Source organism: Dunckerocampus dactyliophorus, chromosome 2, assembly GCF_027744805.1.
Source record: "Dunckerocampus dactyliophorus isolate RoL2022-P2 chromosome 2, RoL_Ddac_1.1, whole genome shotgun sequence".
In the NCBI taxonomy this organism is placed as follows: domain Eukaryota; kingdom Metazoa; phylum Chordata; class Actinopteri; order Syngnathiformes; family Syngnathidae; genus Dunckerocampus; species Dunckerocampus dactyliophorus.
Genome location: NC_072820.1, coordinates 34,772,395 through 34,790,000, shown reverse-complemented (window position 1 = coordinate 34,790,000; position 17,606 = coordinate 34,772,395). Strand labels below are relative to the sequence as shown.

The 17,606-nt window shown below is 41.1% G+C and overlaps 1 protein-coding gene across 2 annotated transcripts in view; it reads left to right on the top strand.

The window, feature by feature from the left end:
* erbb2 (erb-b2 receptor tyrosine kinase 2) overlaps positions 1–13,761 on the top strand; it is a 21,948-nt gene extending 8,187 nt beyond the window's left edge. Inside the window, exons 2-27 of one of the 2 annotated variants that reach the window (XM_054767679.1) lie at positions 1,474–1,625; positions 1,815–1,998; positions 2,072–2,212; positions 2,614–2,679; positions 2,772–2,887; positions 2,975–3,116; positions 3,204–3,332; positions 3,403–3,544; positions 3,648–3,721; positions 3,870–3,960; positions 4,469–4,671; positions 4,786–4,915; positions 5,135–5,225; positions 5,351–5,505; positions 5,591–5,638; positions 5,742–5,880; positions 5,943–6,065; positions 7,074–7,172; positions 7,244–7,429; positions 8,246–8,401; positions 8,473–8,548; positions 8,622–8,768; positions 9,647–9,744; positions 9,832–10,023; positions 10,117–10,507; positions 10,827–13,761. In XM_054767679.1, the coding sequence (XP_054623654.1) occupies positions 1,474–1,625; positions 1,815–1,998; positions 2,072–2,212; positions 2,614–2,679; positions 2,772–2,887; positions 2,975–3,116; positions 3,204–3,332; positions 3,403–3,544; positions 3,648–3,721; positions 3,870–3,960; positions 4,469–4,671; positions 4,786–4,915; positions 5,135–5,225; positions 5,351–5,505; positions 5,591–5,638; positions 5,742–5,880; positions 5,943–6,065; positions 7,074–7,172; positions 7,244–7,429; positions 8,246–8,401; positions 8,473–8,548; positions 8,622–8,768; positions 9,647–9,744; positions 9,832–10,023; positions 10,117–10,507; positions 10,827–11,164 (3,809 nt within the window). In that variant the 3' untranslated portion in view covers positions 11,165–13,761. Of the gene's footprint in view, positions 1–1,473; positions 1,626–1,814; positions 1,999–2,071; positions 2,213–2,613; positions 2,680–2,771; positions 2,888–2,974; positions 3,117–3,203; positions 3,333–3,402; positions 3,545–3,647; positions 3,722–3,869; positions 3,961–4,468; positions 4,672–4,785; positions 4,916–5,134; positions 5,226–5,350; positions 5,506–5,590; positions 5,639–5,741; positions 5,881–5,942; positions 6,066–7,073; positions 7,173–7,243; positions 7,430–8,245; positions 8,402–8,472; positions 8,549–8,621; positions 8,769–9,646; positions 9,745–9,831; positions 10,024–10,113; positions 10,508–10,826 lie in introns of both variants that reach the window. The other variant, XM_054767678.1, reaches the window with a different exon arrangement.
* The last annotated feature ends 3,845 nt before the right edge of the window (positions 13,762–17,606 follow it).

Genomic DNA, 17,606 nt, shown 5'->3' with positions numbered 1-17,606 from the left:
GCGTAAGACATTACTAGCACAGCTTGGTTCTGTGGGTCGTGGCTATATTCTATCAGGTATTATTAAGCCTCTAGCTTCCTTTTAGTAAGTAAAAACCTTGGCTATGATTGCACTACATTGTCATGTAGCCTTACAAAGTACACTTGGAAGAACAAGAGGTGAATAAATGTATTGCAACTAATGTGAAACTGATGAGGTGTAGGATTAAATAATTTGCTTCTTCCTACTCCTTTTTGGACATGCAAAATTGTGAATTGTACTATGTGATGTGCTACTGTTTGACCCATGCATGTCCAGGATGAATTAAAACCATGAACCATGATAATAACAAGCCTAGTAGTGCTGTACAACTTTTATCCGCATACATACACTTGTATATATGCACACACACACACACACACACACACACACACACACACACACACACACATATATATATATACTGTATATATGCACACACACACATATATATACAGTATATATATATATATGTATGTGTGTGTGTGTGTGTGTGTGTGTGTGCATATATATATATGTATATGTGTGTGTGTGTGCGCATATATATATGTGTATGTATGTACCTGTGTATATACTGTATATACACAGTATATATGTGTGTATATACAGTATGTGTGTATATATGTATGTGTATGTGTATATATATATATATATATATATATATATATATATGTGTGTGTGTGTGTGTGTGTGTGTGTGTGTGTGTACACTTGATGTGTATACACTTCATCATTAGATTTTACAAGTAAAACTATTTACTCTGATGTCATCGCTCAAGCAGGAAGGCACTGGAATTGTCATTTGACACAAGTTGTGACGAGTGGGTGTGTATTTTTGGCAGCCTTACTGTCAGCCCTCGCTGCATTTGCTGCAGGGACACTGGTTTTCCCGTCAGGTTTAAAAGGGCCCTTCCCTAATATTTGGACCTGCTCTGTGATTTGCACGACTTGAACCCTTAATGTGGAATTGAAATCTATCATGCATCCCAACAATGTCTCTAAAAGAAGGGGCACAGATAGCACAAGTGGTGGTGGGCTCCATCAGGAAAAGTGGCTTTGACTATTGAGGGGCTGTTGGAAGCAAGCCAGAGGAAGTCATTTATAACCTCAAAGAAAAGGAGGAGGAGGGACCCTCCACTGTATGACTGCACGCTAAAGCATGGAAGCTATGCGTGTATGTGTGAACCCCCCAACCCCCAACCTGCTGTGGATTGTAATGTTGTATGACCCTGAATGTAGTGCTGCTGTGTGACACACTATGGGGAATCTCAGCACAGTGTGGCTAGTGGAAAATGGATCTGAATAAACGTATACATTGCATGTGGTTTGTATTATGTATAATTGTATATATTGTAAAAGTTAAGTAGTGATGAGCATTTCATTGCTCTCATCACAAATGTAAACACATAAGCATGGTAATATTGTCATTACCATTGTCTTGTCATCTGTGTCGTAGTATGCCTGGGAACAGACATGAAACTGGCCCTGCCTTCTCGCTTGGAAAACCACTACGAGACTTTAAGGCTGCTCTACACTGGCTGCCAGGTCGTCCATGGAAACCTGGAGATCACACACCTTCATGGACAGCCCGACCTCTCCTTTCTACAGGTGTTCATTCATTCGTGAAATTGTGAACAAATGCAAAAACCTCAGCAAGAGTAGTCTGTCAAAGGTTACAGTATGTGTTTAGTATAAAAACATGGACATACAGTATAGAAGCCAACCTTTAGGAACACCCCTTCTACTGTTACACCCTTTTGTTATATCATAGTCACCTTTTACGTCATTTTTAACTAGGGGATTGTCGAGGTACAAGGCTATGTGCTGGTGGCCCATGTCTCAGTGAGCCTAGTGCCTTTGGACAACCTTCGGATTATCCGAGGCAGTCAGCTGTACAATTCCAGCTATGCCCTGGTGGTGCAGGATAACACTCTGGATGAACAGGGTGGACTCAGGACACTTCGACTCCGTAGCCTCACAGGTTGGGAAACCGAAGCTGCACTTTCAAACATTTCAAATAAATTCAACTTAATTTAAATGATTCTCCCCTGCAGAGATCCTATTGGGTGGGGTGTATATTTGGGGGAACCCCCATCTCTGCTTCCCTGAGCCGGAGAACATTCAGTGGAGGGACACTTTGGACGAACAGAACATCCATGCCAAGCAGTACAGACTGCAACCTCGGGCTTCTAACTGTGAGCACATCATTCAAATATTCTTCAGCCATTTTTAACATTCAGCTTTTCCAAACTTCTCATAAATTAGATCATTAGATTAAATTAAATTGTCCAAACGTTTGCCACCGAGTGCTGCATGCAGAAAAATTGTAGGAAGTGGGGGGCTGCTTTGAAACATTTTGTGGATGAAAGATGCTGAAACCATTCCAATGTAGGCCAATAAGCACTCTGTACAAAACATCTTAGCGTGACAAATTAGTGCAATATCTAATAACATATCTCATTAATAATGAATGAAGTTTATTTGTAGAATATGCCGAGGGGCAGTAAACGGCTGCGGGTCAAAAATGGCCCCAAGGCCGCACTTTGGACACCCCTGACTTACACTGGCAATCTCATGATGATTTTTACTAAAACAGGTCCAAGTTGCGCACCTGCATGTAAGAACAGCTGTTGGGGAGAAACTGAACAAGATTGTCAAACTTGTAAGTTATGTTCAACCCCGTAGTGTACAAGCACCATTTTTGTATACAAGCATATTTCAGTTAACTGAACATTGGTCCACTTTTGCCTCCAGTGACGCGTATTAGTTGTGCATCAGGCTGCCAGCGGTGTAAAGGCCCCCTGCCCAATGACTGCTGTCACATGCAGTGTGCCGCCGGGTGCACAGGACCCAAAGATTCAGACTGTCTGGTAAATAGGACACAATCCTTTTGAATGTTGACTGACATACAGATTTCTCAGCTCAGTCATTGTGTGTCCTCTGGGTCTTCCTCGCAGGCGTGCCGACACTTCAATGACAGTGGTGTGTGTAAGGACAACTGTCCTCCGCCCACCATCTACGATCCCGTCACCTTTCAGACCAAACTCAACCCAGACAAGAAGTTCAACTTCGGAGCCACCTGCGTCAAAACGTGTCCCTGTGAGAAGAAACTCATTCAAGAAATGATCAACAGGCACTTTGCAGCTATTGATGAATGATGATCCATTCTTTCTTTCTTGTCTTTAGATAACTATCTGGCTATGGATGTAGCGTGCACGTTGGTTTGCCCCACAGCCAACCAGGAAGTCATCATCTCCCATCCTGATGGGGACGAGACACAGAAATGTGAAAAATGTGAAGGGGACTGTCCCAAAGGTGGGACTGACTTGTTCAGTTTGGTACTTGACTGCCTTTGCTTTACTTAACTTGTGACTTTAATTTTCAGTGTGCTACGGTCTGGGTATGGACAACCTTGGCGTCATGGACAATCACGGTGTCACCATGGTAACGTCTTCTAATATAGAGCAGTTCAATGCCTGTAAGAAGATATTTGGAAGTCTGGCTTTCCTCCCTCAGAGCTTTACTCGGTAAGTTGTGTGACTCTGAATGCAAAAAGCAGGAAGTGAGGCTTGATTTTTGCTTTGTTTGCATGTCATACATCCACTTATCTTAAATGTTGATGTCATAAAGGGACACCGTTACGAACACATCTGGCCTGACTCTCGAGCAGCTCAGTGCCTTCAAGAACCTGGAGGAGATAACAGGTATTGACAATGGTTGATATTTTTTTACTTTTACCCTGCATAGATAATCAGATCTGATACTTAGACATTTTCTCAGAATTCTTTGTGCAGTCAAAGCATGAATACAGAACGTGTGTACATTGTATCTTCATTGGATTTTGCTGTGCAGGTTATTTGTACATCGATGCTTGGCCAGAAGACTGGACTGACCTGTCTGTGTTTGAGAACCTGAAGGTGATCCGAGGCCGAATGCTCTACAAGTAAGATTCTGTCTGTCAGTAAACATAGATGACAGTGCTACATTAGCACATACATTTCCTCATATGGGGAAATACACTATAAAAACACAAATGAAACCACAAAATGAGACACTGGCAAATTACAACAATTAAAATAATTAGAAGCACCCTGCATCCCAAACATTGTCTCTATCTGTGTCACCGCGTGCCACTGATCTGATGCCTAATCTGTTCTTTCTGTCCCTTTAAACTCTGTTTTTCAGTTGAGCCACGATCAGGGTTATAAAGGCTAATTATTAACCAGCATAGCTGCTTTACCTGGAAACACACAGCTACCAGGACAAAAGTAACAGTCAATGTGGATAAGGACAGGCACATGTACAAACTAGGTCATAGCAAGTGTAAATAAATAGCAATCTTGTTTTTCTTCCCTTTCATAGCCATGTGTCCCAACAGTGCCGTGTTGTAGAGCATTTCACATCATGTAGTTAATTGTGAATTAAAAACCCCCCTATCGCTTTCATTTCAGGGGTGTGTTTTCCCTGGCTGTTCAGAATCTGCACATCCAGTCTCTCGGGTTGCGTTCACTACGCAGCATCAGTGGAGGTCTGATCTTGTTACATAACAACTCTCAGCTATGCTACACCAACTCACTGCCATGGAAGAGCCTCCTCCATCCCACCCAGGGGCCCCACTATATAGTCAACCACAACCAAGACCCACAACTTTGTGGTGGGTAAACGCGTTTGTACAATATGTTAATAATGCTTTAATATATGCCAATGTAATATAAAATTTTGATGTAGCTGATGCAGAATTTCTAAAGGTTGCTTACTTGTGTTTCAGAGGCTGAGGGGCGTGTTTGTCACCCGCTGTGTAAAGGCGGCTGCTGGGGGCCGGGGCCCAGCCAGTGTGTATCCTGCAAGACTTTCCGGCGTGGCACTGAGTGTGTCGAGCAATGTGACCTCAATCAGGGGTCAGCAATATAATGAATAAAAACTCAATATGTTGCCACTTTCTCGTGTCATTCCAAACTTAAAAATCACTTTGCTACATTAGCTTAACTGTGTGTCATATTGACAAGATTCTCCAATAAAGGGCATCTGGCAAATGTCATGTTGTCATCTTTGCTGCTTGTTTACTGTTATGTATGTACGTAACAATAACATTAATTATAATAATGTTTGTCTTGCAGGCCAGTACGAGAGTACATCGATGGATTCTTGTGTGTCGCCTGCCATGCAGAGTGTCGACCTGTTAATGGCTCTGCCTCCTGTTACGGCCAGGTAAGACAAGCAGGAAGGAGACACAGACACAGTCATAACATGTCCAAAAACTGTAGTTAAATGCATTTATGCAAAACACGCATACATGTATTGAGGCAAGACTGTGTGGTATATTCTATCTGCAGGGTGCAAACCAGTGCACAGAGTGCCAGAACTTTCAGGACGGCGAGTCTTGTGTAGATCACTGCCCCAGTAGTGTGAAGGAGGATCAGCAGACTGTGTGGAAGTACAGCAATGCCACAGGACACTGTTTGCCCTGCAACACCAATTGCACACTGTCGTGAGTGGACACACCCAGCACAGTGTAAGGACACTTAGTACACACTACGGGAACACTCTCACACCCAGTTTTTTTTCTGGCTCAGCTGCACTCAGATGGATGAGAGAGGCTGTCCTATCCATACCAAGACAGGGTGAGATCATTACTCTCTGTACATGTTTGTAGTATCTGCTTGCATTAAAAAAGCATCGTCTACTGGGATGTGATGAGTAACAAAGGCTCTTTTCTCTGTGCAGACCGGCCACAACTATCGCAGCTGCTGTCGGTGGTGTGGTCCTCTTCTTCATCCTACTGGCTCTGCTCATCTTCTACCTGAGGAGGCAGAAGAAACTGAAAAAGAAGGAGACCATGAGGAGGATCCTGCAGGAGCATGAGGTGGGCACCAAGCACTGGGATGGGGATGAAGTGTGTACTAATGGAGGAATCTGCTTTCACAGCTGGTGGAGCCTTTGACACCCAGTGGGGCTTCACCCAATCAGGCTCAGATGCGCATCCTAAAGGAAACAGAGTTAAAAAAGCTCCGGGTTCTGGGCGCTGGAGCTTTTGGTACTGTTTACAAGGTTGGTGGCCTATTCATTGACAACGGCACCTCTGTTAGCGCTCACCCCAGTTGGTGTGTTTTTTGGCTAAAGTTAACAAAATTTTGCCTCAGTTTGCGTACATTTTCCGGTTAGCGTACAATATGGCGGGCATCTTGTCATGTTATTAATACACTGTGTCAGTCCAACTGTGTTCTTAATTTATTTTTATTGCAAAACATCCTTAGCTTGCTAACAAAATGTCACCCGACTATGATGTTATTATCAGCCAATTCTCAAAAATGTTAACCCAAAACACGTATTTATAGTTTCACAATTATAATTTTACATGCATAAAATTATTCTAAATGCAGTTAAATGACACATGAAATGGATAAATGAACATTTAAAGTTACTTTTACTTTCACTGAAGACGTGTCTATTCCCAAAGACACAATTTGGCAGCTCACCTTCCAACACATTCAAGATCAACACCTTCCTGTTCAATACCGCTTTTCTGTTTTGTCAGTTGGTATTTATTGAATTCAATCATGTTTCTCACTTTCATTATCAAAACGCTGGCACTTGCAACTTTCTTTTGGCTCCATTTTGGGTTATTGAGGTGAGAAACACTACTGAATTAAAAAAAAATAACTCATAGGAAAACAGGTGATGTTGAAGAGGAAGGTGTTAATCTCGCTGCCACATTGTGTCTTTGGGAACACTCACGTCAAAACTCACATCTTCAGTGGAGGTAAAAGTAACCTTAAGTGTTCATTTATACCTTTCATTCATCAATTATATGTATTTATATGCATTTCTAATTTGTTTTCTGCATGTAAAACTATGAATACATGTTAACATTTTTGACTTTCTGGAACGGATTTGCATTATTTCTTATGGGAAAATTTGATTCAGGTAGTGTCTGTTTCGGTTAGAGTCCGAACGTCTGGAACAAATTAGTGACGCTATCCAAAATTCCACTGTACATAACAGTGACAAATTGTTCATTATTGGATAATTATTTACTTATTTTGACTCATTCTGCAGGGAATCTGGACACCTGACGGGGAAAATGTGAAGATACCAGTAGCCATCAAGGTTTTAAGAGAAAACACCTCACCAAAGGCCAATAAAGAGATCCTTGATGTGTGTATATCAAACCATAAGAATCACATTTACAAACTAGACAATTTCAACTTTTGTCTTGTCTTTCCCAGGAAGCGTACGTAATGGCAGGTGTGGCCAGTCCATACGTGTGTCGTCTACTGGGCATTTGTTTGACCTCTACGGTGCAGCTGGTCACTCAGCTCATGCCGTACGGCTGTCTCCTTGACTACGTCAGGGAGAACAAGGATCGGATTGGCTCCCAGTTCCTCCTCAACTGGTGTGTCCAGATTGCCAAGGTGTGTACATTATTAAAAGTCTCATGTTACAGTAATCCCTTAATGTGGTTAATTGGTTTCAGTTCTGACTGTAGGTAACAGTAGCTTGTGTTTTTATTAGGGATTATTGTGCCTGTTGTGATATAATTCTAACCTGCAATATAAGCCTGTGGTTCCGGTATAGTATATAGTATTTTTCAACAACGTTAAATAAGTCCCACAATAGTGTATTGGAAGTTTTTATGCGGGAATTTAGACAGTTTAAAAGTGCTTTTTGTAAGCCCTACTGAGAAGGCACTTTTTGTCTGTAGCTTTAATGCTAATGAGCTGTGTTTGTCCACACCTCTGTCTGTGTGTGGCACCAAGAAACGCTATTGTGCACTTTATCCACTTTTTACATATACCATGTAACTCTGCACTTGTCCAGCGTAATAGATGCCTTGTATCACATACAACAACATAACATTAAGGAGTGGGACAGCAGGACACCGATATTAGCAACATTAGCATAGCTATGTGAACTACAGTGTTAACATTACACTCACATTTTAACAGCAATATCATGTTAGGTTAGCCTGTTCACTGAAGAAAAACAAATCAAACCTAGAGATCCCCTACAGATGACTGACAGGTAATTGGCAGAGGTCCAGGCTTTATTTTAAGATGTGAAGCAAAGATTACATATAGAAATGTGTTTTTCTTATGTTTGGTAATCATAAACAGACTACCTCATCGGGGGCCATCTTTTAATTCGAACAATTTAATAGCAATCATGTACATGTTTGTTGATCTCTGTCCTTGACATTGAATGTGGTATAATTTTGTGTATTGAAATAGGGGATGAACTATCTTGAGGAGGTGCGCCTGGTCCACAGAGATTTGGCAGCCCGAAATGTTCTGGTGAAGAACCCAAACCATGTGAAGATCACAGACTTTGGCTTGGCCCGCTTGCTTGATATAGACGAGACAGAATATCACGCAGACGGGGGCAAGGTAAAGTAACATCGCAGCAGCATCACAATTAGCCTTTTTTAAATGTCAAATATTTACCAGTCTGCTTTTAGGTACCCATTAAATGGATGGCATTGGAGTCTATCCTACACAGGAAGTTCACACATCAAAGTGATGTATGGAGCTATGGTTGGTGTCCTTCTGTGCTGAATAGAAATACACTAGTCGCAGTCAAAATTACTTACAACTTTTTACCCCTCAGGAGTGACAGTGTGGGAGCTGATGACGTTTGGCGCTAAACCGTATGACATGATCCCTGCCAGAGAAATCCCAAATGTATTGGAGGGGGGAGAGCGACTGCCACAGCCTTTCATCTGCACCATCGATGTCTATATGATCATGGTTAAATGTTAGTACTTACTGCCTTATGGCTTTGAGCATGAGCTAATTGTCTCTAATAGTCATATTTCCTCATACCGTGTAACGGCAGTGAGTGTGTAGTTACTAATCTGCAGAGAGGAACAGGCATCTATTTGGAGGCATTGGGTATACAGTCAAACTTGTTTAAGTCTGTCCCATTTATGTTGACAACCCGTCTGTTAACTAACTCAGCAAGCCAAGTCAAGAAATGTAAATACTAAAAAGTGCCAGCTTAAGTCGATGTCAGTATGCATGGTCAGCCGCTTTTGTCGACATAAAATTTGAGACCCAAAGGGGTCATTTCTATGAAAGAACGTTTAGTTTGTGTCCATGTGTTGTAGTATTGTTAACTCGCTAAGCAACTACTGTCCACACCGCCTTAAACATGCACGGTGACTTCTTCTACAGTGCAAAGTAAGCTTCAAAGTAAAAGTATGGAAGCATTCACCTGGATTCGACCACAGCGACGAACAAAATGCAGCCATTAAAAGACAAATTTGCGCATGTATGAAAACTTTGTCATTGTAGTCAAGACGTACTGAAATGACTTTGTTAGATAAGAATAATGTATGAAAGCAGAGCCAACGAAATAAAAATACGCACAATGGAGGAAAACGATGTCCACAAACAGCCATAGGTTAAAAAATCACCCATTCTCTTTGTCTCTGGTGAAAGTCACAAGGAAATGTGCAACTCATGGCTCGTCGACAACTGCTTATGTTGACATGAGTCAACCAGTCTGAGGGACATTGACTTAAAAGGGTTCACTGTAATATTTCATTTTTTAAAAATTGATAGGACTCGTGTTAGGTGCTGCTGTTTCGGTTAGCAATGAATCATCATCCTGGCTCTCATTTTGATTGGAAGGTTGGATGATTGATCCAGACAGCCGACCCAAATTCAAAGACCTGGTGAATGATTTTTCCGCCATGGCCAGGGATCCATCTCGCTATGTAGTCATCCAGGTATGTGTGGCACAAGAAGTTTTGTTCATAAGTAGAAATTAACAGGGAATGAAACATGATGTGTTTACGGCATTGTCGTGTTCACAGAACGACGAGCAGATGAGCCTGTCAATCCCAGTGGACAGCCAGTTTTTCCGGATGCTTCTCGAAGAGGACGGGAACAACATGAGGGAACTGCTGGATGCCGAGAAGTATCTGGTGCCTCAACCCAACCTCTTCCCCAGGGCTCAGGGAGACGGGGCCCAATCAAACGGGCTGTCCAGGCACCAATCATACAGGGTGAATACCGTATTAATTTGATTTCGGCTGTTTTACAGCATTTAATCTGTGAGTGTTGCAGATATTCATGATTTTTGTGGCATCTCGCAGCAGCAGAGCAGCGATCAGGGCTTAGATGTTGAGCCACCCGTGACTGCAGCAGCCCATCGGAGCATGTACTCCTCCCTCAGCACTCTGGGCCGCAATCAGTACCCGACCCTGCCAGTAGGAGCCAGCCCCTCCAACGGCACCTGGACCCCTCACTACCACACGCTGGCACGTAGCACCTCTGCCGGTGGACAGTCAGACTCAGTCTTCTTGGACGGGCCTCAGGATGACTCGTCGCTGCCCCCGGCCAGCCCAGGGCGCTACTGCAAGGACCCTACCTATGGGAGCCAGGGCGAGCTCGAGACTGATGGACCCAACGGCTTCCTTCATCCTCAACATCTTCATCACTCGCTGCCCAGACAAAGCCACGGCTACAGTCACAATCACGCCTTGCCAGGTGAGTGCCAAATACAACCTCAGAGATGGATGGATGGATACTGTGGCTGAATGGATGGATGCATGGATAAATGGATAGATAGATACTGTGGATGGATGTATAGATGGACCCCGCCTCTCGCGCCAAGTCAGCTGGGATAGGCGCCAGCTTACCTGTTTCCCTGATGAAGACAAGCAGTATGGAAAATGGACGGATAATTATAAATATTTCTCGATCTTTGTGTCATTATTTTTCACCTATTTTAGAATGTACTTTGAGTGGAAAAAATGTAGTTGTCTCCAAAATAAAAGTTGTGTACTTTTGTGTCCTACGTATTCAGAGTACGTCAATCAGGAAGTCCATGAGCTCAGGCCCGAGCGACCCAGCACGCTGCCTCGCAAAGTCTCCAAGGTGGACAGACACCTCCCCAATGGCCTAATGTCTGGCCACAGTGTGGAGAACCCAAGATACTTGGTCCCCACTAGCTCACCTGCCTTTGACAATCCGTACTACCTGGACCTTGTGGCCAAGGCAAGAGCCGTTGCCAGTGCTGCAGCAGCGGATGACCAGGGGGAACTCCAGCGAGAAGTACCGAGGCAAATGAATGGATTTGTCACACCGACGGCCGAAAATCCAGAATATCTGGGCCTAGCGGACACCTGGAGTGGGCACACTTGAACTTTAAGGGAAGTGAAAGACAATATTTATGCGGCTGGACGTGTTGTTTTTGTTTTTGGGCAATTGTGCAAACAAGTAGAGAGCATCCAGTCAGTCACCAAATTAGAAGGTAATGACACACAGTGACTCAGCACATTCATTCGGTTTCCCTGGTGACATTTGTATTCCTCTCAACAACCTGCCCCTATCTGTAAAACTCAGCCTCTGTAAATAATTCACACTCCAAATGGAGAAGTTTGAAGAATGAATTTTGTTGCAACTCACGACCAAAGTGAGGCATGATATGCATTGAAGGGAATGTTTAATATTCCACTCACCATCTTCCCAACCTGATGGGGTTCTTTCCACATGGTCAAAGACGTTTTGTTGGGATCAGAGGGGTCCCTGTGCAGGCTCATCTGGTGAGCGCTCCCTTAAAAGAATGGCCTGCTGTATGTTGAAGACGGGGGCATTGTGCTGCAGTGGCGCATACTCGCGTGTGTGCGTCTGTAGCTACTTTGTGGTATTTTTCAGTGTCAAAAAAACAAGATTTCCGAGACATTCAGGGATTTTTGCATTTGCACAAAGCATAATGTCGTTTTCCCTCCGTGCTTGTGCTTTAAGTGGCCATTCACTGTGCAGAGAGGCCACTGGTGAATGTATTCCAAGCATTGTGAAGAATTAACGTGTGTGTTAATGTGTTAAATGTAGACACCGCAGCAGCATGCGTTTCCTGAGGCAGGTCGCGTTGGGTTGTCAATGCATCGCTCAAATTCCTCCCAGCAACACGCACATACACACACTGGCATCCCAGTTAATAATCAACTGCCGTTTCTGTCAACTGTTGGCCAGAGGGAGGTCAAAGCCAGTCAATGGAGACATTGTCCAACATGCCTTAACCACCAATGGCCTCGCTACAGATGAGCTTAAACAATTCTTTTTTTCTTTTTTTTTCTTTTTTCTTTTTTTTAAAGTGTACAATTTGGTTGACAAGGTACAATCACAAGCTAATCTACCGCTGCAAACTTTCACTAGTACATGGACACGCAGAAACGTTTCTAAATCTTTAGTGTGCTAATTATGTATAATTCTACTGACAAAAAGGCAGCCTTTCACGGTGACATTTAAGCTGTTTTAAACTAATTTCTCTCATAGAAAATGTTTTTTTGCATTGAAACATTTATTATTGTGAACATTGTTTTTGTGTTTTGTGTGATGACAGCGCATAAAAGCTATTTCAGTGGTTTTATGTACGGTATTTTTCAAAATATATTTTAATTTTTAAAAAATAAACCTAAATGACATAAATTTAGCATTTTTAACAAGGTGCAACAAGCAAAAGAAACTTTTTTTTAATATTAAAAAAAAATGTTTCTTTTGCCTGTGCGTGTGTGTGTGGGGGTACATACACTCCTGATCAAAATCTTAAGACCAGTTGAAAAATTGCTAGAATTTGCATTTTGCACATTTGGATCTTAATGAGGTTTTAAGTAGAGCTACAATATGCAAAAACAAGAAGGGGGGGTGAGACAAAAAGCACTGTGGAAAAGTAATTTATTGAAAACAACAATTAAACTGAAACAGGCTATTTATCAGCTGATCAAAAGTTTAAGACCACAGGCTATGAAAGCCCAAATTTGCTCAAAATGTTCATTTTCTGTCAGGCATTCACACTGTCATGCCCTCCTGATGGCTAAAGCTAAGAAGCTTTCTCTTTTTCAACGTGGTCGTATTGTGGAGCTGCATAAACAAGGCCTCTTGCAGCGTGCCTTTGCTGCTGAGGTTGGGTGCAGTAAATCAGTCATTCTACATTTTTTGTAAGATCCTGAGCATTATGGAACAAAAAAGTCAAGTAGGAGACCCAAAAAAATCACACCTGCGCTGAGCCGGAGGATCCGATTGGCTGTCCATTAAGACACAGGGTGGTCTTCGACACACATTAAGGCCCTTACTGGTGCCAACTGTAGCGCAATAACCATCAGACGGCATCTGTGGGAAAAGGGTTTAAAAAACAAAAGACAAATTCAAAGACCTCGTCTCCTTCAACGTCACAAAAGTGCCCGTTTAGACTTTGCCAGGGAGCATCAAACATGGGACACTGAAAGGTGGAAAAAGTTTTATTTTCTGATGAGAAAAAATGTAACCTTGACGGTCCAGATGGCTTCCAATGTTACTGGCATGACAAGGAGATCCCACCTGAGATGTTTCCTACCCGGCACAGTGGACTTCTTCAGGGAGAATCACATCACTCCTTTGGACCATCCTGCATGTTCCCCTCATTTAAATCCCATAGAGAACATTTGGGGATGGATGGCAACAAGGGAAGTTTATAAAAATGGCCATCAGTTCCAGACAGTTGATGCCCTTGGTGAAGCCATCTTCTTGGAAACACTCGCATCAAGCATGCCCAAACCCATTTTTGAAGTGGTGAACAAGAACGGTGGAGCTACTCATTACTGAGTCCTACTGAGAACATTTCTTGTTCTGGTTTGGAGAGGGGTTTTTTGTGTTTTTTTAGATGCGATGGTCTTAAACTTTTGATCAGCTGATAAACAGCCTATTTCAGTTTAATTGCTGTTTACAATAAATTACTTTTTCAAAATGCTTTTTGTCTCACTCCCCCTTCTTGCTTTTGCATATTGTAGCGTATTGTATTGTACTTAAAACCTCATTAAGATCCAAATGTGCAAAATGCAAATTCTAGCAATTTTTCAACTGGTTTTGATCAGGAGTGTATATGTATGTATATGTACATATATGTATATGTATGTATGTACTGTGTATATATATATATATATATATATATATGTATGTATATATATATATATATATATATATATATGTATGTATGTATGTGTGTGTATCTACCTGTATGTATATATATATATGTATATATATATATACATACATATATATGTATATATACATATATGTATATGTATGTATATATATATATACAGTATATATATACATGTATATGTATATATATATATACATGTATATATATACATGTATATGTATATATATACATGTATATGTATATATATACATGTATATGTATATATATACATGTATATGTATATATATACATGTATATGTATATATATATATGTATATGTATATATATATATATATACATATATGTATATGTGTATATATATGTGTATATGTTTATATATATATGTGTGTATATATATATGTATATACGCATGTGTATATATATATGTGTATATGCATGTGTATATATGTATATATATGTGTATATGTATATATGTATATATATGTATATATGTGCATGGCTCAGATCAAGGGTACCCAAGTGTTACATTTAAAATTTTAAACTCGTGGATAGACCTTGGTAATGTTATCAACACAAACTTCAAACATTGCAAAACACACACCCAACATACCAGAGCTCAAGACATCTTCCATTTCCCATAGCAACCCTCCGTAGTTCACTCTTTCTTAAATGTAAAGTGCATAACTCGGTGTCCACTCGGTGTTAGACTTTTGTTCAAATAATCTTATTTTACTCTTTTATACACAAAAAAAATCACTTTAGTTGCAGAGTTGAGTAATTATTCCATGAATATATACCATTGTAATCATCATGGGGTTTGTTTTTCCATGGAATTATGTTCTTCAAAATTTTCATCGGCAGGCGGACACGAAGGTTATGTACTTTTCACTAATGATTACACAACAGTTACTTTTTTTTACACTGAGAATATTTGAATAAAACACATCAGAAACCAATTTCAGACATCATTCTTTAATTCTAAGTAGAAATCATGACAAAATTATCAGAGAAAATATTGTTTATTTCACAACAAAAGTAGACATGCTTTACATGTAACATTTCAATGTCCAAATATAGACACTTTTTTACAACATAGCCGTGCTAGCGCAAAATAAAAACATGAACAGGCTTAATTTATGGTTTGGTAAGCTTCCTCACTCTATAAACGTCAGAGTGATAGGGATAGTACACATTGTTAGAACAACAATTTCAACTTCACTACTCAAGTGAAGTTGAAGACAGCAAAGGGTACCCTTGATCTGCCATGCACATTAATTTATTTATAATTATTAATTAAAATGTATTAATTTGGAATGCAAGGTTTACTATTAGACACGAGCCATTTTTTTACCATCTAGTGGTTATATGTGGAAGTACAGCAAGTGCTATTTTTACTTTGTTTAGTTAATTTAGTTCATGCGTTTACCTAAATAAATAAATACAAACGGAAAAGTAAAGTAAATGTAAATTACACAACTTTTAAAGTATGGAGGTGATTTTTTAAATTAAAAAACAAATCATATGAAGCCATTCAGTTTTACAATAGAGTACTGCAAAAAAATATAACCACAATAATAATACATTCAACAAAATGACTCATCTATAACAGTAACATTAAAAACTAGAACTCTTATTTATGTACAGTGGGGAAATAAGTATTTGAGTCCTTGTTGATTTTGTAAGTTAACTTCCTTATTAAAACATGCTCAGTCCAGGACTTTGGTCAACTCCTCCTTACAGATTCACTGCAGGATCTCAATGTGTTGAGCCACTCCTGTTGTTGCTGCAGAAGGGACAGGACTTTGTTGTGGTAAGGAATGCAATACAGTACAATTCATTTATAACCTTTTTTTCTGGACGATTGTTCGGGACGGCATGGCTCAGGCGGTAGAGTGGCTGTCTCCCAGCCTGATGGTTGCTGGTTCGATCATCCGTCCTCCCTTGCCCATGTCCAAGTATCCTTGGGCATGAAACTGAACCCCCAGTTGCTCCTGATGCTGCGTCATCAGTAGGTAAATGTTACAACAGTGTCAAAGCACTGAGTATTTTTAAGCTAGAAAAGTGCTACACAAGTGAAAGTCCATTGACCATTTACCACTTATCTTGCATTTCTTCCATTTCTGCATGAATACGCCGACAGTGGTCCCTTTTATCACCATGCTTCTACAGTATGTGCATGAGCACAGTCAGGTGGCGGTCAGAATTGTTTCTGATTGGTAGGGGGTCACAGACAAACTATAATCATTATTTTCTGATTTTTTTCTGGATTTTTTGGATTTTATCTCTCTGTTAAGGCATAGAAATTCTGGAGCTCTCGTGTTTGTGAGGGGGTGAAATTATAAAGCTAATGTATATGCTGTGGCCAGTGAGGATATGTAAACAATGCTCGAGCACACCTGTATGGATTTTGAAAAAAACCCCACCTGATTTACATTTGTAATCTGATCATGGTAGATGAGCAAGCACCTGTGTTGTAATTTAACGTCTGAAAAAAAATGAGCATCTAAACCTCTGACAGTTTAATTTCCCAATATTATATAAATAGAGCAAGGGCATGACGGCAGAACCCAATGTGGAAGTAATTGTGATGGGAATCCCGATGATGCAAATGAAAACTTGATGATCTGAGATCAGGCTGAGGCCAAACACAAAGAGAAGCACCGGAGGAAGGTAGGAGATGGTCGCCATCAGGAAGCTGCTGACCAGCGTGTAAATGGCTCTTTGCTTCTGCGGGTGGATGCCTCTGGTCCCGCTGGTCCGAATCAGGGAATACAGGATGAAAGAGTCGCAGATCCCGATGATGATCATGGCGATGATGAAGCAGACGGTGGAAAAGAGGCTGAAGTATAACTTCTTGTAAATGACGTAGAGGATGCCACAGGTGATGGACACAGCCCAAACCACAGCCACCAGCAGCACCTTGGGAGTCAGGCTCATGCGGAGGTAGAAGATTGGGTGAATCACAGCTAAGTAGCAATCAATGCAAATGCACGCCATCAGGAGGGGTCGGCCACATATGTTAAAGGCATATATGATGTTTCCAATGCTTTCCACCAACAATACATTGTAGTATACGTTATTTATGACCACTGTCGGGAGGAACGCTAGAAAGATGGTATCCATGGATGATAGGTTCAACACAAAAAGATTGTGGGATTTGAAAGGACTTCCTTTCCTCACGTGTGTCTTGAACATCTCCCACAGGATGAGGAGAGATGCGGGAAGGCCCACGGCGCTGCAAATTATTGAAGAAATCAACCAAAAGTACATGCCAGCCATCATGCCATCACAGAACACAAGAGCAGGTGTATTTATGTAATCTGGATGGATGGAAGAAGAGCTGTTGGTCATCCTTATTGCTGGCACCTGCATCACCAGAAAACAATAAGAAAAACAATTGTGAAGAAGAAAGTTCATTGAACACATACTCTACCTCCTTGCGGAATGCTCCTGCTGCTGCTCTGCTGATGAGGATGATTTAAGTGTGGTCACGGATGCGTTTGCCAGGCACGTATTTATGGAAAAGAGGAGGTGTGTAGGATAACAACCCAACTAATGTACATGTTGGACTTACAGTACGCAGACACAGCGTGCTTCATTTCAATCTTATTTCTACGCTATCCCACAGTCCTGAAGCTACTGAAGCATGCAATAAGAGAAGTT